General features: G+C 42.5%; 1 protein-coding gene across 1 annotated transcript in view; it reads left to right on the top strand.

Annotated features, from left to right (window-relative positions):
* Positions 1 to 8912: 8912 nt before the first annotated feature.
* LOC149943269 (serine palmitoyltransferase 2-like) overlaps positions 8913 to 14834 on the top strand; it is a 52717-nt gene continuing 46795 nt past the window's right edge. Inside the window, exon 1 of the mRNA XM_090178589.1 lies at positions 8913 to 9642. Within this exon, the coding sequence (XP_090034715.1) occupies positions 9244 to 9642 (399 nt within the window). The 5' untranslated portion in view covers positions 8913 to 9243. The remainder of the gene's footprint in view (positions 9643 to 14834) is intronic.

Below are 14834 nucleotides of genomic sequence, written 5' to 3'. Positions count from 1 at the left end.
AGCTCGTGCTCTTCTCTTTCTTTGAACGCAAGTGGAGCTCGTGCTCTTCTCTTTCTTTGCCCGAGAGTGGAGCTCGCGCTCTTCTCTTTCTTCGCCCGAAAGTGGAGCTCACGCTCCTCTCTTTCTTTGCCCGAAAGTGGAGCTCACGCTCCTCTCTTTCTTTGCCCGAAAGTGGAGCTCACGCTCCTCTCTTTCTTTGCCCGAAAGTGGAGCTCACGCTCCTATCTTTCTTTGCCCGAAAGTGGAGCTCACGCTCCTATCTTTCTTTGCCCGAAAGTGGAGCTCACGCTCCTCTCTTTCTTTGCCCGAAAGTGGAGCTCACGCTCCTCTCTTTCTTTGCCCGAGAGTGGAGCTCGCGCTCTCGCTCTTTCTTTGCCCGAAAGGGGAGCTCACGCTCTTCTCTTTTTAGCCCTAGAGTGGAGCTCACGCTCTTCTCTTTCTTTGCCTGAAAGTGGAGCTCGCACTCTCGCTCTTTCTTTGCCCGAGAGTGGAGCTCGCGCTCTTCTCTTTTTTGGACGAAAGTGGAGCTCGCGCTCTTCTCTTTTTTTGCCCGAGAGTGGAGTTCACGCTCTTCTCTTTTTTTGCCCGAGAGTGGAGTTCACGCTGTTCTCTTTCTTTGAACGCAAGTGGAGCTCGTGCTCTTCTCTTTCTTTGCCCGAGAGTGGAGCTCGCGCTCTTCTCTTTCTTTGCCCGAGAGTGGAGCTCGCGCTCTTCTCTTTCTTTGCCCGAGAGTGGAGCTCGCGCTCTTCTCTTTCTTCGCCCGAAAGTGGAGCTCACGCTCCTCTCTTTCTTTGCCCGAAAGTGGAGCTCGCGCTCTCGCTCTTTCTTTGCCCGAAAGGGGAGCTCACGCTCTTCTCTTTTTAGCCCTAGAGTGGAGCTCACGCTCTTCTCTTTCTTTGCCTGAAAGTGGAGCTCGCACTCTCGCTCTTTCTTTGCCCGAGAGTGGAGCTCGCGCTCTTCTCTTTTTTGGACGAAAGTGGAGCTCGCGCTCTTCTCTTTTTTTGCCCGAGAGTGGAGTTCACGCTCTTCTCTTTTTTTGCCCGAGAGTGGAGTTCACGCTGTTCTCTTTCTTTGAACGCAAGTGGAGCTCGTGCTCTTCTCTTTCTTTGCCCGAGAGTGGAGCTCGCGCTCTTCTCTTTCTTTGCCCGAGAGTGGAGCTCGCGCTCTTCTCTTTCTTTGCCCGAGAGTGGAGCTCGCGCTCTTCTCTTTCTTCGCCCGAAAGTGGAGCTCACGCTCCTCTCTTTCTTTGCCCGAAAGTGGAGCTCACGCTCCTATCTTTCTTTGCCCGAAAGTGGAGCTCACGCTCCTATCTTTCTTTGCCCGAAAGTGGAGCTCACGCTCCTCTCTTTCTTTGCCCGAAAGTGGAGCTCACGCTCCTCTCTTTCTTTGCCCGAAAGTGGAGCTCACGCTCCTCTCTTTCTTTGCCCGAAAGTGGAGCTCACGCTCCTATCTTTCTTCGCCCGAAAGTGGAGCTCACGCTCCTATCTTTCTTCGCCCGAAAGTGGAGCTCACGCTCCTCTCTTTCTTCGCCCGAAAGTGGAGCTCACGCTCCTCTCTTTCTTCGCCCGAAAGTGGAGCTCACGCTCCTCTCTTTCTTCGCCCGAAAGTGGAGCTCACGCTCCTCTCTTTCTTTGCCCGAAAGTGGAGCTCACGCTCCTCTCTTTCTTTGCCCGAAAGTGGAGCTCACGCTCCTCTCTTTCTTTGCCCGAAAGTGGAGCTCACGCTCCTCTCTTTCTTTGCCCGAAAGTGGAGCTCACGCTCCTCTCTTTCTTTGCCCGAAAGTGGAGCTCACGCTCCTCTCTTTCTTTGCCCGAAAGTGGAGCTCACGCTCCTCTCTTTCTTTGCCCGAAAGTGGAGCTCACGCTCCTCTCTTTCTTTGCCCGAAAGTGGAGCTCACGCTCCTCTCTTTCTTTGCCCGAAAGTGGAGCTCACGCTCCTCTCTTTCTTTGCCCGAAAGTGGAGCTCACGCTCCTCTCTTTCTTTGCCCGAAAGTGGAGCTCACGCTCCTCTCTTTCTTTGCCCGAAAGTGGAGCTCACGCTCCTCTCTTTCTTTGCCCGAAAGTGGAGCTCACGCTCCTCTCTTTCTTTGCCCGAAAGTGGAGCTCACGCTCCTATCTTTCTTTGCCCGAAAGTGGAGCTCACGCTCCTATCTTTCTTTGCCCGAAAGTGGAGCTCACGCTCCTCTCTTTCTTTGCCCGAAAGTGGAGCTCACGCTCCTCTCTTTCTTTGCCCGAGAGTGGAGCTCGCGCTCTCGCTCTTTCTTTGCCCGAAAGGGGAGCTCACGCTCTTCTCTTTTTAGCCCTAGAGTGGAGCTCACGCTCTTCTCTTTCTTTGCCTGAAAGTGGAGCTCGCACTCTCGCTCTTTCTTTGCCCGAGAGTGGAGCTCGCGCTCTTCTCTTTTTTGGACGAAAGTGGAGCTCGCGCTCTTCTCTTTTTTTGCCCGAGAGTGGAGTTCACGCTGTTCTCTTTCTTTGAACGCAAGTGGAGCTCGCGCTCTTCTCTTTTTTTGCCCGAGAGTGGAGTTCACGCTGTTCTCTTTCTTTGAACGCAAGTGGAGCTCGTGCTCTTCTCTTTCTTTGAACGCAAGTGGAGCTCGTGCTCTTCTCTTTCTTTGCCCGAGAGTGGAGCTCGCGCTCTTCTCTTTCTTTGCCCGAGAGTGGAGCTCGCGCTCTTCTCTTTCTTCGCCCGAAAGTGGAGCTCACGCTCCTCTCTTTCTTTGCCCGAAAGTGGAGCTCACGCTCCTATCTTTCTTTGCCCGAAAGTGGAGCTCACGCTCCTATCTTTCTTTGCCCGAAAGTGGAGCTCACGCTCCTCTCTTTCTTTGCCCGAAAGTGGAGCTCACGCTCCTCTCTTTCTTTGCCCGAAAGTGGAGCTCACGCTCCTCTCTTTCTTTGCCCGAAAGTGGAGCTCACGCTCCTCTCTTTCTTTGCCCGAAAGTGGAGCTCACGCTCCTATCTTTCTTCGCCCGAAAGTGGAGCTCACGCTCCTATCTTTCTTCGCCCGAAAGTGGAGCTCACGCTCCTCTCTTTCTTCGCCCGAAAGTGGAGCTCACGCTCCTCTCTTTCTTCGCCCGAAAGTGGAGCTCACGCTCCTCTCTTTCTTCGCCCGAAAGTGGAGCTCACGCTCCTCTCTTTCTTTGCCCGAAAGTGGAGCTCACGCTCCTCTCTTTCTTTGCCCGAAAGTGGAGCTCACGCTCCTCTCTTTCTTTGCCCGAAAGTGGAGCTCACGCTCCTCTCTTTCTTTGCCCGAAAGTGGAGCTCACGCTCCTCTCTTTCTTTGCCCGAAAGTGGAGCTCACGCTCCTCTCTTTCTTTGCCCGAAAGTGGAGCTCACGCTCCTCTCTTTCTTCGCCCGAAAGTGGAGCTCACGCTCCTCTCTTTCTTCGCCCGAAAGTGGAGCTCACGCTCCTCTCTTTCTTTGCCCGAAAGTGGAGCTCACGCTCCTCTCTTTCTTTGCCCGAAAGTGGAGCTCACGCTCCTCTCTTTCTTTGCCCGAAAGTGGAGCTCACGCTCCTCTCTTTCTTTGCCCGAAAGTGGAGCTCACGCTCCTCTCTTTCTTTGCCCGAAAGTGGAGCTCACGCTCCTCTCTTTCTTCGCCCGAAAGTGGAGCTCACGCTCCTCTCTTTCTTCGCCCGAAAGTGGAGCTCACGCTCCTCTCTTTCTTTGCCCGAAAGTGGAGCTCACGCTCCTCTCTTTCTTTGCCCGAAAGTGGAGCTCACGCTCCTCTCTTTCTTTGCCCGAAAGTGGAGCTCACGCTCCTCTCTTTCTTTGCCCGAAAGTGGAGCTCACGCTCCTCTCTTTCTTTGCCCGAAAGTGGAGCTCACGCTCCTCTCTTTCTTTGCCCGAAAGTGGAGCTCACGCTCCTCTCTTTCTTTGCCCGAAAGTGGAGCTCACGCTCCTCTCTTTCTTTGCCCGAAAGTGGAGCTCACGCTCCTCTCTTTCTTTGCCCGAAAGTGGAGCTCACGCTCCTCTCTTTCTTTGCCCGAAAGTGGAGCTCACGCTCCTCTCTTTCTTTGCCCGAAAGTGGAGCTCACGCTCCTATCTTTCTTCGCCCGAAAGTGGAGCTCACGCTCCTATCTTTCTTCGCCCGAAAGTGGAGCTCACGCTCCTCTCTTTCTTCGCCCGAAAGTGGAGCTCACGCTCCTCTCTTTCTTTGCCCGAAAGTGGAGCTCACGCTCCTCTCTTTCTTTGCCCGAAAGTGGAGCTCACGCTCCTCTCTTTCTTTGCCCGAAAGTGGAGCTCACGCTCCTATCTTTCTTCGCCCGAAAGTGGAGCTCACGCTCCTCTCTTTCTTCGCCCGAAAGTGGAGCTCACGCTCCTCTCTTTCTTTGCCCGAAAGTGGAGCTCACGCTCCTCTCTTTCTTTGCCCGAAAGTGGAGCTCACGCTCCTCTCTTTCTTTGCCCGAAAGTGGAGCTCACGCTCCTCTCTTTCTTTGCCCGAAAGTGGAGCTCACGCTCCTCTCTTTCTTTGCCCGAAAGTGGAGCTCACGCTCCTATCTTTCTTCGCCCGAAAGTGGAGCTCACGCTCCTATCTTTCTTCGCCCGAAAGTGGAGCTCACGCTCCTCTCTTTCTTCGCCCGAAAGTGGAGCTCACGCTCCTCTCTTTCTTTGCCCGAAAGTGGAGCTCACGCTCCTCTCTTTCTTTGCCCGAAAGTGGAGCTCACGCTCCTCTCTTTCTTTGCCCGAAAGTGGAGCTCACGCTCCTATCTTTCTTTGCCCGAAAGTGGAGCTCACGCTCTTCTCTTTTTTTTTGCCCGAAAGTGGAGCTCCCGCTCTTCTCTATTTAGCCCGAGAGTGAAGCTCATGCTCCTCTCTTTTTAGCTCGATAGTGGAGCTCACGCTCTTCTCTTTTTTTGCCCGAGAGTGGAGCTTGCGCTCTTCTCTTTTTAGCCCGAGAGTGTAGCTCGCGCTTAATATTCTCGCACTCTTTGGAGCTCAGAGCGCGCTCACCTCTGATCCCAGGAGACTTTCTTTGAAGAATTATTCGTCGTACTTATCAAGCATTTCAACCCTGTTTCTTCCGAACTCATAGAGAGGTACACCTTCAACAGACAAGAGAGTAAACCGGGATAAACAATTCAGGACCGAAAGCTATCGCTACGCTCTCTTTTGGTTGCCGTCGAAAACTAGAAAGGTTTGACACTAGAGGGCGGCAGTCAATTCCCTCAGATTGAGAAGTATCACTTCATGGAACCAGCGTTTCATATTTTCATAGTTCTTAGTTACTTCTAGCCGTTCTTGATTTAAATGCATAGCTTAGTCTATTTCGGTCATGCAATCTCGGATGCTTCTAGAATATATTACCATTAATAAATAAATAATGGTCTTTTAGTTGACCCAGCTGGCTGGATTACGGAAGCTTTCGAATGGCTCTCATAAGTCAGATTGGCTTTTCCCAGATCCCTTCTTTTAATATTATTGCACGGAAGCGCCATCTAGGCTATTTACATTGAGTAAATATAGCCTTATTTTCAAATAAATATTTATAGAATATCTTCATTTATTTTCTAAGTAATAACAGTAAATTAATTTTATAGTTAGAAGTTCCCGTTGTTGTTTTCTTATTTTTCACGAGCTTCTATTTATCCGCAATAGAAGGAGCTGTTTGTGTTTAATGAGGGCTAGTCGCGAAGTAAAAAGATGGAATGGGAGCAGTGTTGGAAATAAGCTTTTTAAAAGTACTGGTCAATGTGACCACTATACCCCCTACTTAAAAATAAATTAATTGGTCATGACCACCCTTTTCTGCCCCACCTATCTCCCAACTTTTATTTTACCTTTGAAAATTGAAAGTGAATTGTTAATAGCGATTAGGAACTGTAATGAGTTTTATTTATCACAAACCCAAGAGCTTTGATATTTATCACATTTCTTAAGGAACTTTAAAAAATATTTCATCATCTTCTTGTTCTTCGAATAAAAACAGTTTTACTCCTTTTTGTCTCTAAAAGTCATAAAGAAATTGCAATGTCTTCTATGCTTATTTTCTTAAACATATTCTTAATGATTGATCTAGATTTTTCACTTTTAGTTCAAGTCAAATTGCATTACTGCCAGATGCCACGAAATACGCTCAGTTTAGGAGTCAAAATCCGCAATTTCATTAGCTGTGAGAAACTGAGAGCGCAACGCCTTTAACACTTTCTATTTTCGATATAGAATTATACTTTTAATTAAAAATAAACTGGCCATTATGACCAGTGAACCCCCCAGATTCTATTTAATTTACTGGTCATAGCCCAAAATAAACTGGTCTTTGACCGACGCCACCGCCTTATTTCCAACACTGAATGGGAGAAGGGTTAAAAAACATCATTGAAATTTGAAATTTTCTCCACCCAAGCGCCGCCGAGTGAGGCGTTTTAAAACGTATGTCGATGGGCGAGTAAATCGAAGAGGGAAAACCGCGGAAGACCATAGACTAAATATATCTTTGCTAGTACTATTCCAACTAGTGGTTATGTAGTCTATTGTGATACTAGCTCTCAGTAAATATTGTAAAGGGCGCAAATCTAACCTGTGAAAGTCATTCTCGAAATACGCAACATAAGATAATTCTATCAAGGATCCTATATGTTAGAAGGATATGAGGCGAGGGACAAAAATGGCAGCACCGTCGGTGGGTCATGCGCGATAGAGAATCCGTCTTTAGATTCCTTCAAGGACAAAACATGGAGGAAGCACCGCCAAAATTTGTGCTTCAGGGAATAGAAACAAGACGTCAAACGTTTAGATGCTCTCTTAATATCGACGGCGCTGACGGCGTTTTGAAAACACGGGCTGGCCGGAGGGCTACCTAACCTTCTAACATATAGGATCCTTGATTCCATAAGCCTATCATAAGGTCCCCATAAGTAAAGCTCTACCATAGGGGCCTAGGTAACCCTGGAGAGAAGAAAATTAACGTTCGACGATAAGTTAGTAGTAGTTTAAAAATTTCTACATCTAAAATATTCTCTTACGCGTCTAAATCTCACATTTGAAAAATAAATACCTTCAGAAACACAACTCTTATTTCTAATAGCCAGTTTTAGGTTCTTATGAATCATTTTGCAAAGATTAGTGTTAATTTTTGTTTTTAAGCGATAAAATTGTGAATAAGCCTTGGCTACGGTGCTAAGGGCTTGCGGCGGAGATTTATCCCACGTGGTTCTGAGTTTAAAAACGTTCGCGCACGGCTGGTGCGCATTCATAATGCATTTCGCGAACTTTATTTCAGAAATGCATAGTTGAGGACGTATGCCACTAGGAGGTGCAAATTTTGAATACCTACCTCTTAATAACGGGTATGTGATCGTCCAAAATTTGGCCTAGGCCTTTGCTTATGGGGAGTTTATGATAGATATGCTTGTGATCATTCTTGTCTCTCAATCACTTTGATTTGAATGAATAAAATTAATGAAGTTGTTTTAATTATAGGGCCGAGCGAACTCAATGATAAATTAAGCATAAGGCCTAAAGTGCAACGAAACTTGCATGGAAAACCTGACCAAACTGCAACAAATTCCAACCACACCCCAGTCTTGGATTGACAAGTGATGTATAATTTACGGTTGTAATAATAAATAAATAATTTTGTCGTTTTTACTTAACGCAAGTAGCGGCTCTATCAAAAAAAGTAAAAACAATGTTTACAAAAATGCTTCTAAAATCGCTTCTAGGTGGCAGCACCTTCCGGGGACTTAAAGCAAAGGCGAGTTGTCCGCGTTCTATTGGCTTCCCGAAACCACGTGTTTAATAAGTTAATCACGTGATTCCGAAAAGCCAATCAACGCGAGAAATTTCCAATTGCCACACCTTTTAGGCTAGATTTTGATGCTAACTCAACTTGTTTTGATAATACGCTAACGACATCTAGTGCAAGAGAATGTAACTAGATAGGAGCCGCCATTTGCTTTAGGCACAGTTATTTGAAAATGGTTTTTATAGTCTCCATAGCCATCTTAGATAGATGACCGGTAGAAATTGCAATCACAAGATAACATAAAATTTCGTACCCTAGTTATAGTTGGTTACCATAGTAACAAACAGAGCCAATTATTTCGGAGCCCGGCAGGAAGTGGGTAAGCGCCATTGACAATAAATCTGCATTTTATTCTAATTTTACTTCAGATTTAGGCTTTTTTCTCTAATTTGACAATAGCAGACGCTAGATCATAGGCTCTACTTTGGAAGAACTTAGTGCCGCAGCGCCACCTACACTCGTTTAGGACGTGAATCACGTGATACATAAGAGAATGAGATGCTAAATTTTCAACAAAATTTTTCAAACGCTCGAGTGCCCTTTAAAGGCACATTTACATGTTTTTTACCGACCATTAACTTATCGATAATTTCAGGAATTCATACCTTTACTAGGAATGCTTATCCTGCCGTATCGCGTATGGTAAAATCACTCTGACGGCTTTGGCCCCGCCTAAGAGAGAAAAAATCTCCTTTGCGCCTGCTTCCATCTCACGTTAAGTTAATGTAGTGACGTCAAAAAAACCGTCAGCCACAACAATTCGAAAATCTGCCGCGATAAGCATTCCAAGTAGAGGTATGGTCATTTAAATGTAACACGCGAAAAAGATCGATAAATAGACTTCCACAACATGTTTGACCATCTAGTTAATAGACAAGCTAATCCATCCTTCATAATTGTGTAGGAGTGTCAATTGTACAGAGTACAACTAATACGAGTTTCCCCCTGCGCGTTTCCGAGGGGTGGCTTAACCCGTCTCTTTGGTCGCCGCGTCTTGTTTAATAAATAGTTCCTTCGGAAACCGCAGCGGGCGTACGTCGCTAATCTCGCGCGCTCATCGAAATTTCTTCCTCTCTGGGTCGACCTTCCCCAAGATAAGGCGAGTCAGGTGGGTGGAGAGTGGCGGCGTGCGGGGGAGGGGGATATATATATACTCGAGAGATTTAGCGAGTTCGTTCCACATCTCGCCTAAAAAACGGTCGTTGTGGATTTTTCGATTATTGAACGAGAAATTGCAACGCTTCACCGGCATTCATCGTTCCTTTTCATGTTGTTTACAGACCACGCGTCGCTTCAATTAAGCTCGAGAATCCGGAGAGTCCACGGCGCATACGTACAACGGCCACTCCCGTCACCGGAGGAACCTATTGCGGCAGAATCATCGTTACCCCGTTCGCTTCGAGCGCGTCTCTGACGGAATAGGCTTATTATTAGGCCTAGAAGATTTCAAATCGCCGACGAAAGTGAACGCTAACGGAGGAAAGTTTAAAAAAAACCAGCTATGGTTTTAGAAAATCACATTTCCGATCTTCGTATGAGTTCGACAGTGAACGAATACGCCATGAAAAGTTCGCCTCAAACTAGAAGGAACGGATATTCGAATAACATTATGGAGATTAGAGATAGTCTGAAAAAATGGGTCGGCTTAGACACCTTTCTACTTCCGAGGAACTTCAACTCTTGCGTGGATTGCAAAGATAACGAACGTCGATCCGGATCGAAATCCGCGGCTGATGTTTTCAGAGATGAAACGCCGTCGTTGTACGAAAATTCATACGTTCCGCGAATCGATTTGAAGGACCAAGGCTTAAAGGGACGCGTCAAACTCCAAGTTGACCGAACAAACAACAACGAAAACCTTGAAAGGGAGGGCGAAATTTCGGATCCTCCAACGAATGAGGTACGTGGATAGACCACTAAGAGACGCCTCAGGTTGCGGGCGAAGTCTGATTATCCATAGACACTGATGGGTTTACCTTTTACCGGTCCTTGAATAAAAGCAGTTTCCATTAATTTAGTTATTTATCAATAAAGAAAATACCTCGCTGTTTTCGAACCAATGAGTCCTTTCAGTTCATAAACTTCTGGATTTTTCAGATACATTCCGCTTAGCAGACGAAAATCCATCAGTTTAAGAGCTCTATGCAAACGGCAAAGGCTAGTTATTGTTTTCAGATAGCGTAGAACCACCTAGCGGCCAACGCGAGAAGTTCACATAGGTGCTGACCAAAAAAGGTACATTTTAACCACGCGATGAATTGTTACTCCGACTCTGATTCACGAAAAATGACTCTCTGATCTGAAACTATTAAGCGGGTTTCGAAATGTTAGACAGAACAGCAATTTATATTAAAACCATTTAAATTAATGAAGTGTGTCCTTTTCTTAAATTCTGGGAACTAAATTATTTTTAAAAGCTAAATTTTTTTATAATTCAGCAGTTTTCACGCCATATGCTTTTATGGGTCTTGACTTTTAAAAGTTAAAACCTTGTCGTTGCCTAGGCAACGGGGTCCTCCAGATACTAGAGAACCTAGTGGACGAAATTATCGAACTAAAATGCCGGAAGTGATTTGAAGAAATTTCCCGTAAACGGGCCCTTATAATAACGTAGGCAACGGTTCAATGATGTTTCCCATAAAAGAAACGTGATAATTTGAGTGATCGGCCAACCTCGTTGGCAAATAAAACATTATCTACCGGATTATGAAGTTCGCATATTAGTCATGAAAACTGATACTTACTTCTTCGAAATTATGATAAATTATTGAGTTTAAATGTAAAATTGACTGCTATAAACATTAACTTCGTAAATTAGGCTATGTAGAGATAATTAGCCATTGATATGTTTTCTTCCCAAACGTGTTTTGAAAAATCAGCGAATATCGATATAAGCAGGATAGTGTTTCTTTAAATTCATGTATTTTCGACCATTTTAAAATAGTTTTAAATTATTAAAATCAGTTTTTACACAAAAATTAATATATTGGTGTTATTTATTATAATTTAATGGATACTTGTGGTATTAGTATTCATTAAGGATTCTACGGAACCCCTAATGAATAAATATTATTGTCAGACCCTAATTAGATGTTTTATGCAAGACATCAAGGCAATTTGTTCAATATTTCTACCCGTAGAATTGTACGCACTACGTAGTGTTTGGGTTCGAATATCGCCCATTATCTGAGAAATTAGTGGTTCATTGTTTCCCATCATAAACGCGTCTTTCTAGCTTAAAACTGCCGCTGCTTCGTCTGTTTTCTCGTTATGAATTATCTTAGGCTTGTGCTTTTTCATTGCCGCGTAAGTAGATTGAATTTATTTATTAGGTAGAACAGGAAAGACTCGTAAGAAATTGAAAGGTCCGAAGTGTTCGTTGTTTGAGGATTTAAGTGTTCGTTGTTTGAGTATTTAAGTGTTCGTTGTTTGAGGATTTAAGTGTTCGTTGTTTGAGTATTTAAGTGTTCGTTGTTTGAGGATTTAAGTGTTCGTTGTTTGAGTACTTAAGTGTTCGTTGTTTGAGCATTTAAGTGTTCGTTGTTTGAGGATTTAAGTGTTCGTTGTTTGAGTATTTAAGTGTTCGTTGTTTGAGGATTTAAGTGTTCGTTGTTTGAGTATTTAAGTGTTCGTTGTTTGAGGATTTAAGTGTTCGTTGTTTGAGTATTTAAGTGTTCGTTGTTTGAGGATTTAAGTGTTCGTTGTTTGAGTATTTAAGTGTTCGTTGTTTGAGTATTTAAGTGTTCGTTGTTTGAGTATTTAAGTGTTCGTTGTTTGAGGATTTAAGTGTTCGTGGTTTGAGGATTTAAGTGTTCGTTGTTTGAGTATTTAAGTGTTCGTTGTTTGAGGATTTAAGTGTTCGTTGTTTGAGTATTTAAGTGTTCGTTGTTTGAGTATTTAAGTGTTCGTTGTTTGAGTATTTAAGTGTTCGTTGTTTGAGGATTTAAGTGTTCGTGGTTTGAGGATTTAAGTGTTCGTTGTTTGAGTATTTAAGTGTTCGTTGTTTGAGGATTTAAGTGTTCGTTGTTTGAGTATTTAAGTGTTCGTTGTTTGAGTATTTAAGTGTTCGTTGTTTGAGGATTTAAGTGTTCGTTGTTTGAGGATTTAAGTGTTGGTTGTTTGAGGATTTAAGTGTTCGTTGTTTGAGGATTTAAGTATTCGTTGTTTGAGGATTTAAGTGTTCGTTGTTTGAGGATTTAAATTAGTAAAGTCTGCCCTTTTAATTACAACCAATAATATATTTATTTATAGTTAGGGATAATGACTAACTATAAGCCTCGTTCACATATACCCTCTGAAACTATAGAGTAAGCCACTCACAAAGAGTGGAAGGCTATCAGCGAAACTTGTGAACACTTTTCGTACGCAACGTCTTGTTTTCAAACAAGTTGGCCTAAAGGTAATGTACAATATCTGGATAAAGCAAGTTTATTTTCTAAAAGATGTAAAAACAACACCATCGCTCTTCGGACTATAGGCCTATTTATTCACGCCTCGGAAACAAGTTGGCCCGTTAGGATTAATGTTTCATGCGCTTCCATAGGGCCTTCCACTCAATGCGAGTGGATTACTCTACGCTCTGAAACGTTGGCAACGATTCGTGACGTCATCGAGTCGTTTTTGGTAAACCATGACATGGTTTAATAAATTTGCCCAATTTTCTTTAAAACTCACTTTAACGCTACGAGCGCCACACCGTGTACCATCTAGGAGCAACAAACACAGCACCCCACACAAGGAGAACGCAACCCGTTAAACGTCGTGTATTTTCTCGCGTACATTTTTCATTGGTTAGACGCTTTATAGCACCTGCTGCCGTCGGAAGGGGAAAATTTAAAAAATTGTCTCCCCCCCGTCCGTAAAACGTTCAGCGTAAAGGCTCGTCCAATGAAATTTGTACACAACACCGCGTTAGCGTGTTTAAAGGCTAGCTGCGTTCTCCTTTTGTTTGTTGCTCCTAGGTTCCAGAAACCACAAATTATGGAATAAATTCTACGAAATATAATGTGGAAATAATTTTACACATTATGGTTCAGTACACTGTACGATTTACTAAAATATAAGAACGACCCCTGGCTGCGACCTCTGGCAGCGGAACTAGCTTCCGTTAAGGAATATCAAAAAACTACCGACAGCAATGGATAGTACACCATCAGATTAGTCAATTTGGACATTTTCAGCGCCTTCGGTGTATTCAAACTCTCTGCACAGACGAAATAAGATTGTAAAAACTAATTTTCGGCCATGTTCAGATCAGGGTATTTCTCAAAAACGAGAGTATCATCTGGAAATTTTATCAAACATTTCAAGAACACTGCCCCTAATTTTAATTAAATTTACTAAAATTTGTTAATCTACACGCAAATTCAAAATAAACGTATTTAAAGAAAACTAAAATAATTGTAAAATATTCCCGCAAAACGTTAAATTTTGGCTAGAAAAAGTATAATTATACGACCTTATTTTGGTTATACTAGTTGGCAATTATTAAAAAACTATCACAGTGTGAAAAACCCTCATTTAGTAAGAAACCTTCCAAGATATAGGTAGACATTTTTCAAATTTTGTGTTGTTACGTAAAAACGAATCCCCAATGGATTTAAATTCCCAAAATATTTTTTAATTATTTTAACACCATAGTACCCCACGAATAATCTAAGATTAGATGTTCGTTCGGAACAAAAATAATAATATTATCACCAAATATACTTTTGTAACAGTATGTGAAATTAAAATTTAATTCTATAAGAATGATGTTTAAAATACTAGAGTTCTGCCATTTAGTATAACTCAAATTTACTTTTCTTTGGTTTTAGATTTCTTCTACCTTTTCTAGCCAAAATAGTGCGACTTTGGGCTTTTTTTCACTAATTCATTTGAAATTTTAAAATCACCTTTTTGAGTATTTGCGCGTAAATCAACCAATTTTAGTAAATGGAATTAAAATTAGGGGCAGAGTTCTTGAAATGTTTGATAAAATTTTCAGATAACACTAGCGCGTTTTTGAGAAATACCCTTCTGAACGTGTCTGAAAACGATTTTTGTCACTTTTATTTCGTCTGTGCAGGTAGTTTGAATACACCTGAGAGGCTGAGAAGCTGAAAATGTTCAAATTGACTAATCTGATTGCCGTCAGTAGTTTTTTTTTATATTCCTTAACGGAAGCTAGTTCCGCCGCCAGGCTCGCAGTGTTCCCGTTCTTAAATTTTAGTAAATCGTACAGTGTGCTGAACCATAATATGTTAAAATATTTCCACATTATATTTCGTGGAATTTATTCAAAAATTTATAAATAAATATTATCATTGTATATATAACGTAAATAATATAATAAAATTTATTATTATTAAAAAATGTATATAGTTAATAAAAATAATCAAACCTTAATAAATACCGTATTGGTTACGCGAACCAGCTAGATATGATTGGCTCTTAAAGGGAATGTAATGGCAGACCAGATGAAGTTAATTGGAAGCAAAAGTCCTCTCAATATACTCATTATCCCTTACTATAAATAAATACATTCTTGATATCAGAAGTCTGTAACATATTTATTCAGAATGTTTTTTTTTCGAATCACATAGAAGTAACTAACAAGGAGAGTCCCCGAGATGTTTATTGCCGATTTAGTTCAAAGTCGGGCTTAATGTAGACCTATATGAGATATGAAATTTCCCAAAAGGAGACGTTGCACTACCCATTCGATTTGTCATGTTTTTGAAACTGTTTTTGACCACTTACAACCAAAATAAGATTTTTTCTTTATTTTACCCAAAATTTGTTACAAATTTACCCTAAAAATGTTTCAATTTACCCAAACTTGATGAAATTTACCTAAATGTGGTCCCGTGATTTTAAAAAAATTTCAAAATTTTCGTAGCTAGAATCCTGTGAAACCGAGAAAATCCCATGCTTTTTTAAATGGAGATTTTATTGTTTTAAGTGATCAAAAACATTTTCGGTTGCCATAGCAAATCGAATGGGTAGTGCAACGTCTCCTTTTGGGAAATTTCATATTTCATATAGGTCTACATTACGCCCGACTTTGAACAAAATCGGCCCATTAACACCTCGGGTACTCTACTTGTAAGA

This window comes from Leiobunum rupestre, chromosome 6 (genome assembly GCF_980474605.1).
Source record: "Leiobunum rupestre chromosome 6, qqLeiRupe1.1.hap1, whole genome shotgun sequence".
Classification (NCBI taxonomy): Eukaryota; Metazoa; Arthropoda; class Arachnida; order Opiliones; family Sclerosomatidae; genus Leiobunum; species Leiobunum rupestre.
The sequence above is the reverse complement of the archived record's forward strand: the minus strand, read 5'-3'. Positions and strand labels throughout refer to the sequence as shown.